This window comes from Leishmania braziliensis, chromosome 32 (assembly GCF_000002845.2).
Source record: "Leishmania braziliensis MHOM/BR/75/M2904 complete genome, chromosome 32".
Lineage (NCBI taxonomy): Eukaryota > Euglenozoa > Kinetoplastea > Trypanosomatida > Trypanosomatidae > Leishmania > Leishmania braziliensis.
Genome location: NC_009324.2, coordinates 734,254 through 751,984, shown reverse-complemented (window position 1 = coordinate 751,984; position 17,731 = coordinate 734,254). Strand labels below are relative to the sequence as shown.

General features: G+C 56.5%; 3 protein-coding genes and 1 pseudogene across 4 annotated transcripts; all 4 read left to right on the top strand.

Moving 5' to 3' along the window:
* Nucleotides 1-1,588: 1,588 nt before the first annotated feature.
* LBRM_32_2080 (conserved hypothetical protein) lies at nt 1,589-5,287 on the top strand (the record flags this gene model as incomplete). The annotated part of the gene is made up of 1 exon (XM_001567513.2): nt 1,589-5,287. One exon carries the CDS (start codon nt 1,589-1,591, stop codon nt 5,285-5,287), a length of 3,699 nt encoding a protein of 1,232 aa, XP_001567563.2.
* Nucleotides 5,288-8,895: 3,608 nt separating this feature from the next.
* Nucleotides 8,896-9,589, top strand: LBRM_32_2070 (annotated as a pseudogene). Its single transcript is given in 2 exon segments — nt 8,896-9,330; nt 9,332-9,589. Coding segments are annotated over 2 exon segments (693 nt in total).
* Nucleotides 9,590-11,210: 1,621 nt separating this feature from the next.
* On the top strand, nt 11,211-11,687 carry LBRM_32_2060 (conserved hypothetical protein; the record flags this gene model as incomplete). The annotated part of the gene is made up of 1 exon (XM_001567511.1): nt 11,211-11,687. One exon carries the CDS (start codon nt 11,211-11,213, stop codon nt 11,685-11,687), a length of 477 nt encoding a protein of 158 aa, XP_001567561.1.
* Nucleotides 11,688-14,597: 2,910 nt separating this feature from the next.
* On the top strand, nt 14,598-16,427 carry LBRM_32_2050 (conserved hypothetical protein; the record flags this gene model as incomplete). The annotated part of the gene is made up of 1 exon (XM_001567510.2): nt 14,598-16,427. The coding sequence occupies one exon, from the start codon at nt 14,598-14,600 to the stop codon at nt 16,425-16,427; it is 1,830 nt and encodes a 609-aa protein (XP_001567560.2).
* Nucleotides 16,428-17,731: the final 1,304 nt, after the last annotated feature.

Here is a 17,731-nt window from a genome sequence, read left to right as displayed (position 1 = left end):
GGGGAAGCGAGTCCACGACGGACTAGGAAAGAATGGGGGCAACAAGGTCTACTGCTTTTCTCAGTTTCTTTGCCAGGTTCGGGGCGGCTCAGCTGCGCATTTTCCCGCTGTGGCATCCCTGTTGCTTTTTTTTTTCACCATCGTTGACAACGACGGGAGCTGCCAGTGGAGGGGCGGTTGCGCGAGTTTCTGTCTAGCTGTTGCGCTTTCACGTCAGCGTCGTCCTCTCCTACCCTTCTCCACAACCGCCTGAGCCTGTTGCTCAAGGACTCTCTTGTGACCGGAGTCTCTCGCCGCTACAGAGAGCGCTGGATGCATTTCAGCTTTAGATACACACCGTAATTGGGTGCCTCAAGAGACACCCGCCGTCTTGGAGTTGTTGTGCTGAAGAGGGCCTTTTTTTTTGATTTGGTTTCTTTCCGATACCAACAGGACTCCTGGCGTGAGCCTCTCGTGGTGGTGCTTCTCTTTCTCTCTGTCCGTCGGTTCCTCCAAATGAGGCTGTGCGAGGGCGAGTGCTGCGGTTCCTCGCACTGGCAGCGCTAAACGGAGCTCTTGCAGTTTTTTTTTTTGAGGCACATGCTTATGGATTTCGTCTCGACAGAGGCGGAATAAAAATGAACACGCACGCAGCTCTTACCAAAGCGGTGACGGCGGGGAGGGGCGTATGGACCCCCCCCCCGCTTGCCTCTGTTCTCCCTGCCTTCCCTAGCCGTTTTCAGCAGGCAACTGCGCCACCCTCTTTATCATTCATCTGCTCTCTGACCCTCTTAGCGCATGAATGCTGGATGGACATCTCTGATACAGAGACGTGACGGTGTCGTGGCCGAATGCGCTCACGAGCACACGTCCACTCCTCTCTAAGCTCGGGTGTGTATTATACTCCTGTTTCGATCTCTGCACTTAATCCACTTCGTGTGCCCTCCTTAACCCTTCTAGTTTCTTTTCATTGGACTCACAGTTTCTTTCCCCGTCTGCACTGCTGCCCACATGTGCCACTCTCGACCGTCAATTTTATTGTTTCCTTCGCAGAAGAGCTATGCAGCAGCTCAGACGCAGCTGCATTGTCGGTGGCCCGATGCTACGAACAACACTGCAAAGCACCGCGCACCGCGCCGCCACTATAGCGGTCTCAGCTGAGGGAGCTAGGCAAACGAAGCGAAGCACAGACGCCCCCCAAGGTTGCCTGAAGCCTGCAACAGCCTCAAATGAAAACACCCAAGCTGGCTCAACGCCACCAAGGGGTGCAGCGCAGGCACGAAGTGGCGGTACGACGAACACCCCCCGACCCGTATCGTCCTCGGCGCAGTGGGTCGAGGGTACGCTGCAGTACGATGTTGCCAAGGTACGACACTTGGCCAAGGTGTTTGCCGGTGTGGAGGCCCCCGCAGGGAGGTCGCGTAGGACCACTTCAGTGGAGCAGCACCTTCGCCGCCGACAGCGACGTAACGGCCCTGCCGCTCTCTCTCAACGTAAGCATGGCAGCAGACAGGTGTCCTATTCGGACCAGCGAAACTGTAACGCTGACCTGACATCCAACAAAAATGTTACCGGTGAGAGCGGTGACGAGGGGCGTAGATCTCCTTCGATGTCCGCACTAGCCTCAGCGCTGCTGACACTCACACCATCGCGCTTCACGGACCTTGTGCACAGTCTTGTGCGTGTTCACTTCTCTATGCAGCCCCCGTCTACAGGGATTCAGGCGAAGACGCCTTCTTCGTATGAGGCCGCTGAGGTGCTCACTTCGCTGCTCGCCGTTTCACGACTCGAACACTACATGAGGGACCCGTCTATTGCGCCGCTTCAGTTATCGGAAGAGACGCTGGCCGCTTCGGCTGACGATGTTGTCAGTCTTCACTCGCTGTCCATTCTCGCCTCTGCGCTCGAGGCAAGCGTAGTTGCCTTTTCCAGCACCAACGTGGCATTGGTACAGGAAGCCAGCACTGCGATACCTGGACAAGCAGGGCGCAATGTGCACGAGCGGAAGGAAGATGGTCAGCACATGTCGCAGGCAGGGGTAGAGGCGTCGGCGTGGCGCGGCGAGAAGGTAGTTGCGTACAGCAGTCTTCTTATCCAACTCGTACACGCTTTCACTGAATGCCTCGCTGTTCTGACCGAGTCATCTTTTTCCGGGTCGCGTGCAAGCTTTGCTCGAATGGATCTGCTATTACTTGCTGTGTTCTCACTGATGAAGGTTGCAGACGTGTGCGCCTACAAGGCAGGGAGGTCGTCACCAGGCGACGGCGCCACGGCTGCGTGTGTAGACAGGTTCAGTGCAGAAAATGTGGCGGAGCAGCTGCAGCGCTTGTGTCTTCAACTGAGTGTAGTGTGCCATCGTCTATCTTCGTCGATGGTGATGACGTGGACGACTTCTGAGAGGAAACTGGATCATTTTCGTGGCATCCCCTTCCTCTGGTTTGTCGTGAGGCAGGCAACGCAGCTCCGGATGCAGATGCAGGTGCTAAGCACCGCGCCACCGTTCGCCGGGTGTGTGGCGGCTCTGCAAAACCTCATTTTCATCTATTACGTTTCCATTCTGCGGTGCGTTATTGCCGCGGAAAGCGCATCAATGAATGCTCATTGTAGCGATGTGACCCCACGCGTCGACGAGAGAGGGACGGCAAGAGCGGTAGAGACGAGCGCACAGCCGGACGGCAGGGCAGCTGCCTCAGCGTGTTTGACGGGAGCCGAGAAGGTGCAACTGGCAAAGCACGTGGAGTTGCTCTGGGCGGACATGAAGCCAAAACCAGTGATCTCCCCCGCAGAGCTAAGTGATTTGCAACATCGCACCGTGCACACCGCTCTGAATGTCAGTTTAGCAACGTGGTGGAAGTCCGCTGCTGCTACTGCGGCATCTGCGTTCCCCTCAACGTCTTACTGGAGTCAGAGGCCACAGCATATGGCCACTCTCCTAGGCAGCTACAACTCCCTTTTGGCGGAGTGCAGGGCGGCTCTTCCAGTCCTCTCCGCCTACAGTGCCGCTCAAACGGCTGCGCTGCCTTCGGAGACCGCAACAGCGTCATCTGTGTCGTCCAGTCTTTCGTGGTTTGTGCCGTTTCATAGTCGTCTTATCCGTGTTGGGCTGGACCTACAAGTGGAGGCAACCGTCTTAGCCGCACTTCATCTTGGGATTGAGCCACGCGCACCTCCCACCCCGGCCACCCCAATCGCAAAGTGGATTGCGTCACGCCATAGACAGCGCCTTCGACGCCGCGGTGCATCTGGCGGTGCCGAAAGTAAAGTGATGCCAAATGAGGCTGCTGGTGCTGGCGCATCGTGGGGGCGTGTGTACCGGTTATGCGGCGGTGTGCGTGTTGCCGCAACGGAGCTTCTCTACAGCGCCATTGAAGAAGTTTGCTGTCGCGTGGAAGAGAGGCCACTCTCGAAGGCGACCAGCAGTTCTTTGAGCCCTCCACTACACCCATCAGCGTCGCGGCGGCCTTCTTTGTCTTCCACCACATGTGCCAACAGCGGTGGCATGGGCAGTACCTCCGCTCTGGCTGTGGCGCTCGTGAACTCTGTCTCCCGCACATTTTTTGCAGTGCCGCGAATGCAGTACCTTTTCGGATACTATACGGACGCTACATACACCGACCGGGCTGCCGAGGAGGAGTGCCGCCGAGTGTATGCTGCGTGCCTCGGCGTGCTGGTATGGCTGCGTGAGCTGGCGCCCCCCTTTGGCGTCCGTGCCGGTGAGCCTCCGGTGGCGCGATTGGTGCCGCCCTCTTCGGACGTTGTTCGCGCCGCTGCTGGGTGTCACGAGCCTCGTGCGGAAGACTGGCCGGTCTGCGGCACCACATCGGCCATCGCTATGGATGGCGCCTTTTTTGTTACCTACTACCTCTACCACTGGCCGGGAGAAACAGGGCGCCACGCTGGCGTGTCCTCTGCCCATGGCCCCCAGGCTGAGCGGACAGCGCATGACGTCGCGCTGTCCTTCGACGGTGTGTTAAGTGGGGTGCCAGGCCCCTCTATTAGCCCGCTTCTCACTGGTGCCACAGCGGTGGAGTACACGAAGGAGATGCTCTTCCGGCTACAGCACGACACGGCACGTCAGCTGCGGCACCTGCGCGCGACAGGCCGTCTCCACTACTTCACTGGGGAGCTGCAGGACAAGACAAAGCTTCTCAAGGACTCGACTCTGCGTCAGCGCCACGTCACCTCGACGCTGTCTGTGGTTCAGGCTCACCGCAAGCAGCCAACGCTGTTGTGGATGCCTTTGGGTCAAGCCCAGGAGATGGTGTTTCTATTCGATCAATACCCGCAGCTCTTTCGGTGCATTGACCCCGCACCCAGCCACGGCATTCGCGGTATCGCCAACGAGGAAAGCGATGGCGCAGTGATGCCGCCTGATGGATTACGTGAGTACCCGAAAGTGCATGTGGGTGACATCACATGTACGTTTGCACGCGTGCATGGGTACCTTGTGAAGCGCCTGCACGTCTTGAGCGGCATCCTGCGCGAGTACCGGAGCATCCTGCTGGAGTCATCCCTGCACGGCGCAATCGACTCGCATACCATCAGCCATGGGCCTTCTGCTTCAGTAGTGGCACCCATGACGTCCTCTTTCCGAGGTCGGCTGCTGGACAACGCCACGCACTCCCCGCAACTGGAGATGCATCGCCGCAATAATTACGAATGGGCCCATGTGTGGGCGGTGCAGCTGCATGAGGAGTTCCCTCGGCTTCCGGCACGGATGGAGGGTGCGCTGCGGTGGTCTAGTGGCGTCATGCAGATGCTGGAGAGGATGGAAAGGACCATGAACGACACACACCAGCAGGGTCTATTTATCAACGTGGTTAAGTCACAGCAGCAGTACCGCGAACTGCAGCGTGCGCGCTCGGCGTCACCTTTGCCACTGCCTGCCGAGGAGGCCGTTTTAGTGGATCGAACGAAAGGCACCAGCATTGAGGGGCCGCAGGTGCGCGACGTAGTAGTGCAGCGGGATTCGGAGCGTGTCCCACTCGGCGTGGTTCTCGACGGCGACGCGAAGATTTTGCGTGTGCAGACGATGGTGACTAGACCATCAGGAGTGGCTGATAACAGTGATGAGGCCGAAGGGGATATGCTCGTATCCCCCTTTGCCCGTGCACTAGCGCAGCAGCAGCAGGAGGGGCAACGCCTGCCTGGCGTATCGTACCGCGTCGGCAGTTTTGCGGATGTCGTGGGCTGGCGTGTTTTGCGAGTGGATGGAACTGCTGTGTACACAGGCCGTGATGTGGCTGCGCAGGTGCGAGGCAAAACTGAGTTCACTGTCACGCTGCAATCCTTCTTAGGAGCCCAGTAAGCGCACGGACTGGCAGTGCCCACGGACGTCGACTGGCCAAGGTTATAAGCCTGCGCTCGCCGAGCGGTTCGCTGTTTGGTGTGGTGAGGCAGTAAGATGGAGGAGTGTTATCTTTTTTTTTTTATCAGATCCACACATATCCGTCGACACGAATTGCCTCCAATACCGCTGGGAAGGACGCGCTGATTTGCAACAGCGCAGACGTCTTCTCGATGGACGTAAGAAGGTGGAAAAAACGCCCCGAGGGCCTTTGCTTCTGCACGTGTGCAGGGGTGGTGCGATTGCCGTACTACTCCGTCCAAAATGGAGATGACGAAGATGCGAGGAGGAGTGAGAGAGACAGAGCGAGACGTTTACCTGTGCTGCCTACTGTGCACCCTGCGCTTCTGCTTATTCTGTCGGTCTTTCCCCCCGACTCCCACCACCCTCCTGCCGTTGCTTTGATGCGACTCTGAGTGCAGCAAATCGCTGGCTGTGAGTACGTAATGGCCAGCCCTCGTGCTTCGTCTTTCACGATGGGCGTGTGTGTCCCTTCCTCACGTACGTGTGCTGCGCAACTCCGCTCTTCTCGACGCTTTGCCTTTCCTTTCGCGCGCTCTCTCTCTGAACGCACACCTCCGTTGCTGTTTCTCTCACGCTACCTCTCTCTTCCCCCTTTTTTTCCGACTCGTGCCGCACTCGTCAGGCATCGGCAGCGTTTGGCGCGGCCCCCCTTAAATTTTTTTTGTATATTCCCCGCCTTTGCTCACCATTTCTTTCTTTGGCCTCTCGCACTGCCCCCCCCCCCCCCCCCGGTGGTGCGCCTGTGCTTGTCTGCGGCAGCAGGAAAAAAAAGGCAAAGTGGAGAGAGAGAGGAGAGACCGCTATATTAAACACACACACACACACACACGCACACACCTATATATATATGTCTGTGTGTGTGCATGTATAGCTCTCCACAGCCGGCCTCATCCGCTCAAATCCCTCTCTCTCTTCTGCTTCTCTCATACACAGCAGCACACACTCTGGCAACTGCATCGTCTGAGTTCACCAAAACTTCGCTCGTTTCTTCCCTTCTCTCCTCTTCTCTTGCCCTGCTGAAGTTCTGGTTCTCGCTCTTTTTCTCCTTCTGCTCACTCCGCCATTCAAAGTACCTTCCACCCCTCCCCCTACATTTTAGCGGTGTTTGTCTGTGCCTCTGTGTGTGTGTTTCTCAACACATGCCAGAAGGGCTTGGTTCAGTCCACTTAACCCTGCACACTTTATTTTGCTCAGACGGAACCCACATGCACGTGCGTCAACCCAGAGCACCGTCTTCTCAGTCTCTTCTTTCCTCCCCTTTTCACCCGTCATGCTTTCCTGTTCGTGATCGGCATTCCTTTTTCATGCGCTCGCGCTCTCTCGCACTCATTCGATCACAAGGGTGGTTTTCATCAAGCTGTTTTGCTTGTCCTTGTCGCCGTATTGCATTTCCTGTTGTTGTTGTTGTTGACGTTCTCTTTTTCGCTTTGCCTCTCTCCACCCGTGTTTTTTTCGGGGGTTTTCTATTCCCTTTTCAGTTTCCTTTTTGCTTCCCTCCTCTCGTTTATCTTATCCGGCACGATTTTCCTTCACTGCTCCTTTCCTCACCTCAACTCTTTCCCTCTTTCCTATCTATCGCGCGCTCCTCATCTCTCTTCCGCCTCTTCCACCAACCCTCTCATCGTGCAGCGGAGTTAACGTTTAGTGGACGTGGGGCATGGTGTGCGCTTAGTGACCCTGCGTGCACTGTTCTCCTACCGGTTCTTTTTGGATCACCCTCCCCCCTTTCAGTGTTGTTTTCCTTTCTCGTTTGTTGTACTACGCTTACGCACACGTTGCCGGGTCGTGTTTTCCCACCTTCTTTTATTTATTTATTTATTTATTTTTTTTCGCCTGTCATTGTGCTGTTGCCTCTTCATCGCGCTTACAGTCGTTTCCCTTCCCTTTAAGGTCGCCACCCTTCTGTTGTATTTTTCCCTTTCATCATTACCTTCTGACGTCGAGTAGTTTTCCCACCCCCACTACACCAGAAACTAGACGGACGCGCTTCCACTGCTGAAGAGAGAACTGCTGTCCCTTTGTTTTGTCTCTTTGTGTCCTCTTCACTGGCTTCAGGCTGATTTCTATTTTTGGCTGCTTCTGTTTTGCACTTCTCTCTGCTTTCCTTCTCTCCTTTCAATTGTGTGTGGGTGTTTCACACGTGCCTTTTTTTTTGGGGGGGGGGTTGCTCTTTTCGTTATTCATGTCTCTTCACTCTCCCGTTCTCCACCAATTTGAGCCCTGCTAGCCCATCTCCGTGCACCTCTTGCCTTTTTTTTCGCTCCCTTTCTTGCGTCTACGGTGTTCTGTCTCTCTCGTTCTGATATCATCTCTGGCTGTGTGTGATGCTTTCACCGTTGGTTGCGTCTGCTCCTCCTCGTTCAGTTTTACTGCCCCCCTCCTCCCCCACTCTTGCATTTCTCTGTTGTGGGCTTGCGTAGCCTGTTGCTGGGGTGAAACGAGACCACTCTTTGCACAGTCGGAGCAGTGGTGCGCGCGCGTGGCGGATTTGGCGCGCTATTTCGTTGCCTGGGTGCACAGGCGGAGGGAGGAGAACAGGCATTCTTGTACAGCTAACAGCGTCTTGTGCACGGCTTATACCGTCGGCACAACCCTATCCTCTGTCTCTCTCTCTCCCTTTCTTTCTCTCTTCGCTCTCCTAGTCGCAGTTGACCCCAACGGAGAAATGGGAGCGCTGCTGCACGAGGCAGCAAAAGAGGCAACACGCATTCAAAGCCATCAAGCAGAGCGGTCAATGCATGCAGCAGGGAAAATTCTGCCAAATTTGTTTTTTCCATTTTTTTTTTTCTTCGGTGAGTTTCTGGCGAGGCCCACCTTTGGCAAACACTGCCCACGACATCACTTGCCGAAACGAGGCAAACACGATGCCACCTGCCGTTGTGGTGGAGAAGTGGGCCTCCTCGATGGTAGACGTTGGCCTGAAATACATGGACGAGGTCAACACCCAAGCGTCAGGAAGTGTATGTAGAAGTAGCAGCAATAGCGCCACGGACGCTTCGCGAACTCAGCTTGCTCTCCCACTGGTGTGGCCACCTCCACCGAAGGGATGCGTTCGGGGATCGCGGACGGCAGCGGTAACCACGCCACTCGTGTCGCTCGTGGCCCGACGGATTGGGAGGGGGAGGGGGAGGTGATCCACACAAATGTGACATCCGCGGCCGTCTCTGGCAGGGCAGAGCACAGCAGCGTACCACAGCGGCGTCCTGACGGACACGGACAGCAGGCTGCTGTCGGTCGCTTACGGCAGCTGTAGTCCACCTTTTCTGCCCCATGGTGTTTACCCATCGGTGCCACCCGATTACTCGACAGCGCACGCACATGCCCCTCAACAAATCAACCTGCTACCACGGCACTCTCACCTGATGGGCATGAGAGGATGCTGATGTGAGTATGGCTACAGTTGGCCGATGGGATGCAATGCTACGCCAGAGTGCGGTCATGGCCGCAACATGCGCTTTCCTGACTCTTTACTGCAAGACAAGCAGCGCGTCGAGCGTTCGGACCACCTCGATCACGTTTGCCATGAGATTCTGCTAGAATAGGAGATGCTGCGCATGCGCCGTCAGCAGTGGCGGCGAGGGCGACTGAATTGTTTTCACAACGACAGTGTCACGGAGGAGTCACACTGGGGTGACACGGGGACTATTGCTCTTGGCCTTGAGGGACGCTCGCTGGGCCGGATGGAGTCCGTCTGTATCATCACCCTTGCCACCTACTCCGCGGTGTACACTATCGACGTCGTCATGCTTGGTGCAGAAGCGCTGCGAGTCGGATCGCCCTTGAAGCGTGTACTCGAGTTGCGTGAGATTATGAAGTTGATGTTTGACGTCCGCTCCGACTGCGACGCACTCTTTTTTACTTTATTGTATGCTCTTGCAGGCCGTGTGCGACTGGAAGGTCTCCTCGTGCTTTCCGCTCTTCTCGACGTCGTGGCAACTCCATGGCATGAAAGGCGTTTTTCTCACCTGGGGACTCTTCATTGATGAGGACACCGGTCGTCTCCTCTTCAATCCGTGCTGTGGCGGTAGTTTCGACCAGTGGAGGAGCGTCCTCCTCGAAGATATTCTCGTGCAGTACTGTGGTGTCGATGTCACATACTTCTTCCTCGCTCAACTGACGCTGTGGGACTACGTCGAGCAGGGCTGTCGACTCGGCGGAGCTAAGTTGGCCTCCGTCTGCGCAGGGAACTTTCACAGCTGCTCTGTGGGCAACTCACTACGCGACTTTGACGTGGTATGAGAAGAAGGTTAGTAATGCGGAGGTGCAGCATACAACAGAACCTGCCACGCGTATAGCGGGCACTGTTTCCTTTTTTTCTTTCTCCTTGTGCTGTGCCACCCTCATGACGGAGGGGCACACCTCAGTGCGTGGCGTCATCACGGTGCCCCCATCACCCACTCTGTGTGTGTGGAGAGAAGCGATGCAGTCCCCCACCCCGTCTCCCTGCCAATGCCGAGCCACTTCTGGTGCTGACAGGGTCACGCACCCACGGTGCAGGGGGGCCGGAGTGGTGCATCGCTGCTGGTGTCGGCGGCCAGGTCGTGGGCTGCGCTGCGTCGGAGCGGCCCGCGACCGTGAAGGCGTCTGTGGCCCCTGCGTGGTGTGCAGGGTGTGCCAGCGTGAGTCGCCCGCCCCTCACCCGGCCCTCGCTGCCCGCTGGCGTGGGGAGGCCGAGTGTCATTCCGAGGGGTGCACGGCGTGGCGGCCGGCGAAGGGGGTGGGCGGTGTAGTGAACGAGGCTGGGGCTGTGCTGTGAGGTGGCCGAGTCGGCGCGTTGCTGTGGCGCGTGTGTCCACGGCTGCTTTGCGGGACGCGATGGGCCCCTGCAGGACGTGGCGGCGGGCGGAGTGGTGTCCGAGGCGGTGCTGGGACTCACGTGCTGCATGGCAGAGAGCGGACGCACTGACCACAGATGTAGCGAGAGAAAATAATTTGGGTTTGGTGTACTTCTCTAGTTTTGTTTTTTTTTTTTGCGCTTTTTTTCTCTCTCCGTGTAGGTGGTGGTGTGGAGGTGCCGTTGTCTTCATTTGATGGGAGTAAAACACGTGTGTTTGTGTGTGTGCTGCGGTGTTGTTTCGTGGGGGCGCCCTCGTCAACTTTACTTCTGTAATGTTTCCTTCTTATTTGTTTGAGGATGTCGTTGTTTGCTCACCAATGATTTATCGTGTGTTTTGATGTTCACAAGTGTGTTGTCCGTGAACGCCTGCTGTGCATCCCGTCGTTGATGGCGTACTTCATTTTCGAAGAGCAACAAAGAGGAAGAGAAACTACACCGTAATCGAGCGACAGCTTCAGTGGCGTTGATTCAGAGAGAGCACCCGAGTGCTGGTGACCTGCAGGCCTGTTGCATGATCCTCGGGAACAGGGACGAATCAGTGGGCTGGACCACTGAAGGGCACAGTGTGAGGGGAAAGTGCATTTCTCTCACTTCTCTCATTCGCTTGCTGCTCGCTCTCTCCCCACCACCGCCTCTCGCTTCTGAGGGCATCACTACTGCTGGCAATACCCCATGCTAGTGCCTCCACAAGTGCGCGGGAATACTTCCTCCTAGCCCCTGATATTCTGTTCACCGCTGTGCCACCCCTATTGGTAGCGCTGCAGTCGATGCAAATATGCCTATATTTAAAAGTTTGTAGTTATCACGTATGAGTCACCCTCCACCACCAACCTGCCCCCCTTCCTCTCGCGGCTGCTTCTCCTTTTGGCCTGCCTCGTATTCTTTAGCGCCCTCCTAGACCACCGGCCCAGCACTGGCGCCGTTGACAAAAAAGACACGGAGATCCATCAGCGCTTCACTGGCTGACACTCGATCACTCGCTCGCTCGGCGGCACTTTCAGCTCGGAAACGCTGTCGAAGCAAATGAGCGCAGGGGCGTTTCACACAATGTCTCGCCTTTCCGACAAAAACAGCGAAGTGACTGTGTCTCTGACACACGCAGGCGAGAGTGTTGCGCGAAAGGGTTCTTTGGGTGCTGTGACTGCCGTGGATATAGACCCCATGGGTGATAGCGGACACGCTCGCATACCGAGCTCCAAATCTAGCGGGCCTGGCTCGTCGATGAAGGCGCGCAGCCTAGCGGCTGGTCAGGTTAACCGAATAGTGGATGGGGCACTGCCTGAGGGGATATCCGTGTCGCGTGACGCGCGCATAGCGCTGCAGAAGTGCGCCACAATCTCATTTTTCTACCTTGCTTGCCTGGGTGATGCCAGTCGCAAGGCCACGGGATCCACTCGCACCACGTTGAACGTGCAGGACATCCGCGGAGCCATGGAGGCGGCGGGGATGGCGCACCTCTTGCCCCTCATGTCAACGGCAGCGAAGCGCGGACGGGACTGACGGAGGTCTTGCAAGGCCGAATGGCGTTTTCCAATCATCGAATTACCAGCGGAAGTGGACTCGAAGGTTCGCGTGTCGTTGTGGGGTAGAGAGGGGGTGGGTGGGCGGGGAGCGGCGCAGTGCGCTGCAAACGCGGCCTTTGCCTGCACACTGTGGATTCTCGTGTCCACCTGAGATGGAAGCCGCGATCTACTCGATATGACTGGAAAGAGGGAGGGAGTGAGAGCGAGCAGGGGTGGGGGGGGTGACTTCTTCATATGTGTGGATGCTAATTTCATTTGGGATGCATTTGTGCATTACTGCGTGTGTGTGTGTGCGTGTGTGTGTATGTGAGAAGCCCTTTCGCGTACTGTATTTCATAGCGCCTCTGCATTCGAGTGTGCTTCTTTACCTCACCTCGCGTGAGAGGCGTCGTCATGGTAGAGCTGTACAGCACTACAACCCTCAAGTCCTCCTTACTCCTGTGATACCTCTCTCTGAGGCTCAAGTGTGCTCCGTAAGAGTGGGCAAAGGGGGCGCCGAGAAAAACTCTATTGGTGCAGCCACCAAGAGAGGAATGCCCGTGAAAGCTAAAACAGACGATGTTAGGCGATAGAGGAAACATCATGCAGACGGAAATACAGCATGAGCACACTAAAGCGTTGGGTCGTACCTTACCGCTTTCTCCTGCGAGAGGCCCCTGCCGGTCTGCGAGCTTCATAACCCCCTTTCCAAAAAAAAAAAATTACCAAGAACATCAATATAGATGGCACTGAAGCCATGCAAATGGCCAAAGATGAAGCTCGCGCTCGGTGGACAGAATCGTTCACGGTCTAGTCTTTTTGTGTGGCACACACGGGGCGTGAGTCCGTACTGCAGTGGAAGATGTGAATGGTGGATACGGGTGCACGGCTGCACTGTACTGGAGCTCTGCTGTCCCAGAGAGTGTTGTCCCCGGTCTGACCCCCACCCGCCGCGAAGGGAAAGCAGGCCGGCTTTGAGAAAGTGCACGTGGCGTTTGCCGCCAGATGCTGCTGCACAGTATGGCGCTGTGCCGCTGCCTGCGAGGAGGGGAAGCAGGTGCATCTTCCAGAGGGGTGATGCATACTAGAGATGGCGCACCATTCCAACGGGGAGGGAGGGGAAGGTGGAGCGTGGCGGTGGCTCAGTCGATTACGTGGGTATGGGCTGCTGCCAGTACTTTAGCCAAGTTCACAGCATGTACCAACATCAGCGTGATTGCAGTTCTTGAAGGCATGCACGCGCGGCTCCTGAACACGGTGCGGAATGTGCTGCTACATATTCGCGGCGCCACCCTGCTCATCACTCCCCAATAGAGGATTTCCTCAAGGGGCAGCTGATGCCGAGCTGTTGCGAAGGGCAACTGACGATGCGGCTTACGTTGGTGAGGACTGTCACTGGACTGGGTCGGCGGGAATTATTCGCGAGTCCTTGCGGACCATAGCGAAGGCCGAGCTTGCAATGGAAAAGAAGTCGTTTACCAGGCGCCCCTTTTGTTTCCTTGGTTTTAGTGGTGGTGCCAGCACCGCACACTGTGACCATGAGCCCGTCTATGGTCTTTGTCCCATTCTTCGGACATGTTGAGGCGCGCTTGCAGTTGTATCCCATGGAGTGGAGTGAAATGCTGCATCGCCATACCTCGGGGGTGCCACCGCGACTTTGCTGTGAACAGTCCGCAAGGTGTTGCGAGGGGAGGGGAATGCTACTTGACTGTGGACTCGGCAGAACCCTTCTACAGGGAAGGCGGTTGTGGTGGTGTTTGCCTCACCGACGTCTTCTGGGGTAGCGGAGGTGCTGTGGGCTTAGAAGAAGATGGTGAGACACGCGCCTCTACCAGCCGCGGAGGTCCAGCCGAGGGAGGGTCCACATGTGGATGCCGGCGTGTCGTTACCGTTTGTGGCTTTATCGCTCTGCGCACCGTGACTGAGGAGGAATTCGCATATACCACAAGCAGCTCATGACTTATTGTTTAGCAGCCCTGCCGCAGGTATCCTTTGTCGCTCATCATCTCCCCATTGTGTGCGCACAGAGAAAGCACAGCGCCCTCAGAGGTGTTGGACTCAATTTTGAGTGGAGAACTCTGTTGAGTCTCCTCAGCGACCTTTGGCACCAACGTGGCATTCAAGTGGCCTGCATCTGCGTCCGTGGGGGTACCTCAATCCAACCGACGCGTCCTCGAGGGAGTTTTGGGGGGTTTGAGAGGTGGCGCTCTGGACACGAGAGGGAGGTCGATGCAGCGCTGACATTGTGGGAAAAGGAGGCGTTTGTGCCTGTGTGCCCCAAGAACGCGGCTGGAAAGTGCCGTGGGGATAGATGGAGAGGTGGTGCACGGCTGTGTACGAAATCTGTACATGAAGCTGCTCAGCATTTGAGGCGCTCAGAGCATCCGCCTTGCGTCGGCAAGCGAATCCGCGGCTGATTCCATATTGCCTGCTCCTCTTCCTCCTCTTCTCCTCCTCCTGTTTCTCACGAAATAGTTTGCCTTTCAATTCATCGTGGGGCACATCTCAGCTTTCACTTTGCAAACATACGCATGTGGCTACATGACAGCACACAGCCAAGCGTTACTCTCCACTTTTGTTTCTTCTGCTTATTTGGCGCATCTTTTTTATTTTTATTTTTTTCTTAATCGACTTTTGATGCGAATCCCCGTACGTCCGTGACACCCTCACTCTCCCTCTTTTCGTTCTTGTTGAATTGCTTCACAAGTTGCTGATTGACTCTTCCTCCTCCCCCACACCTTCACCCCCCATCCTCCCCTACGACACATGCACATCGCTCCCACACACACACACTGGTTTCTCTCGGTCTTCCTTTGCGCATCCTTTTGTTTCTCCATTTCTTCGTGTTTCTCTGTGGTTGGAGATCTCTCTTGTCCCCTTCCGCACTAGTTTCTCTCTCAGCTCATCAATGATGCAAGAGGCCCTCCGATTGTTCCGCATTCCGGCGCGAAGCAAGGGGCACCGTCGACAGCAGCAGGCTACCATCATATTTACTCTCTTATGGGGAACGAGCATCATCTTTATCATCTTCACTCCCTTTCTCATCGCTTCCGTGCAGGCTCTCGTACTGCTCAACACAGCCGCTTCTCTCATGGCTGCTGTCGTCACCCTGTCACTGTGCAGCCGTGCCGACACTCAACAGAACTACCCGTTTTGCTTCGGCTTGTATCGTTTAAGCGTCGTCGTGCGTCTCGGCAGCACCGTATTTCTGGTGTTTGGCTGCGTGACAACCGTGGTGGAGTCTCTGCACCGTGGCATTCATGCGCACCACTCGAGTCCCCTTTTTCTTCTCTCCCTCGGTGGCGTACAACTCCTCTCACAGATCGTCTTCTGCCGTGATGTTCGACTTACTGATCGTGTGACGGGTCACCACGGCATGGCAGGCGTGCAAAGTGAGGATATTCTCCAGATGCTCTATGCTGCGGCGTGCAGAGAGAGGTGTGCAGGGAGAGACGGAAGCTCCTTTGAGGAGTTCCACTGTCCCTCGAGCGTATCGGGGCATGGCCGATCGCCGATGGCGCACGGCAGTCCTAGTGGCGTGCAACGCACGGTGCACAACAGTTCTGCAACAATGGTCGTTTACCTGCTGTGCCCGATCACGTGCGTCGTCGCCAGTGTGGTGATGTTGGTGACAGACAGCGCTGCCCCTGACGTGATCGGGGCACTGTTCCTGGCCATCTATTACTCTTACGTCGGATATCAGAACGGACGCGATATGCTCGACTTGCTGATGAACAAATCTGTGACCGACACGCGGCGCTTGCACAAGTTGGAGCGATGCCTGCGCAACATCAAGGTGCTGGACGGTGTGCTGTTGGTGCAGTCAACCGTGTGGTGGAACATCAACGCATCAGAGAGCATGCTGCTCATTCGCTTAAGGCTAATGTCCGGCTCTGATGCGTGCGCTGTGTCGCACGCAGTACGCAAACAGCTGTTTGAGCTTGCGACGTATGTGTATGTGGAGTGCTTCCCCGCTAGCAGTGCGAACGGTCTCGGGGATAGCGCGCCGTCGTCGTGGGGCACCCCGCTGACGGGCGCGCATGGACACAGTCATGGCGTGCATGGCCACTCGCACAGCCACCACCGTCACAACCATAAAAGCGATCAAAGTCACGACCACGGAAACAGCCATGACAATGGACACAACGTCGATGGCCGCTGTGGCCACGATCACGGTCATTCGCACAGTGACCTGTTTGTCGCCAGCGGTGAGGTCACCTTATCAACTAGGCGACACTCCAATGAGTTTGGCGCCATCAGGGGCGATGGGCGACCTGGTCCTATGGCAGCTGCTTTGCCTTCCGGTGCGCAGAGGTTTCCTGGAGTGATGTCCTACAGAGCCCACGCAGGTGGTGAACCGGCCTCAATGGAGTTTCCCACACCTCCGGGGACCACTAGCGGAGGACGTGATCCCTTAGCTGAGCGACAGCGCTTCTTGAGAGACGTACCCCCAATCGACAATGCCACTGCAGCGCAGCCGTCACCGTCTACAGGCTTTTCCTATGTCTCATCTAATCCGTACGGTGTGGGTACTATGAGCCCAGAGAGTTGCTTCGGCCAGCCCGTACATCGCGACGCAGCCGTTCGAGCTGCAGATTTCACTAGTTCTCTAGCACTGCCGTCGCGCCTGCCGGATATGCCGCCCTCGGTCGTCATGCCGCTTCGCGATCAAGGTGCTCGTATCGGCGGTGAGGTGAGGAGGAGCACAAATCCTAGTGTAATGCATGACTTCATGTAACCTGTCGAGTAGTTACGTGAATCTGACGTATCTCGACTTCAATCTCTGACCTGCAAGGGCATGCAACAAGATTGCGTCTATTGGTTCTCGCGGTTTTCGGAAGGGCGTTCTCATGTGTAGTGTTGCGTCACCGCAAGCTGATGACCTCTGCCCCTCTGCTCCTCTGATTTCTTTTGACACTGAGAAACTCTCACGCGGTTTAGAGTTGCTCCACTTGAGTTTTACAGGGTGCTTGACTGATCAGGCACGCACAAAGGCGCCTGATACATGTACTGTTGACATGGTGTATGGTATCACGTGCATAGTGATGATGACTAAGCGTGCAGGAGTGCGGTGAGGGACATCACCTCCTCGGTTGCTCTTGTCAATTGAGGGTTTGTAGATATATATGTGCAACCCTCTTCTTGGAAACCGGGCACACCGCAGTGCGTGGCGTCATCAGGGTGCAGTGCCCCCCTCCCCCACTCTGTGTGTGTGGAGAGAAGCGATGCATTCCCCCACCCCGTCTCCCTGCCAATGCCGAGCCACTTCTGGTGCTGACAGGGTCACGCACCCACGGTGCAGGGGGGCCGGAGTGGTGCATCGCTGCTGGTGTCGGCGGCCAGGTCGTGGGCTGCGCTGCGTCGGAGCGGCACGCGACCGTGAAGGCGTCTGTGGCCCCTGCGTGGTGTGCAGGGTGTGCCAGCGTGAGTCGCCCGCCCCTCACCCGGCCCTCGCTGCCCGCTGACGTGGGGAGGCCGAGTGTCATTCCGAGGGGTGCACGGCGTGGCGGCCGGCGAAGGGGGTGGGCGGTGTAGTGAACGAGGCTGGGGCTGTGCTGTGAGGTGGCCGAGTCGGCGCGTTGCTGTGGCGCGTGTGTCCACGGCTGCTTTGCGGGACGCGATGGGCCCCTGCAGGACGTGGCGGCGGGCGGAGTGGTGTCCGAGGCGGTGCTGGAACTCACGTGCGGCATGGCAGAGAGCGGATGTATTGAAGAAGAAGCTGGCAGTGGTGAAAAGGCGTACAGAGACATTGGGCGCACGCCGGGCATCATTCCAACCTCATTCTAGGCGAACATAGACGTGTAGGGGAGTTTGCGAAAAAGTGAGGTATGAAAACTGAAAGCAATGTGGTTGTGCGGTGTCTTCTCTTTTCCCGCTGATGCTTTTCTTGTTTGTTATTCTTTTGATCTTTGTGGTTGTTGCGTATATACACACACTCTCTTTCACTAGAGTTGCCGTCGATAGTATGGCCTGGGCTTGTGTAGCTTCTCACGCAGACACCAAAGACAGAAAAGAGGAGTCAACGAGGAGGTGATGACGGTG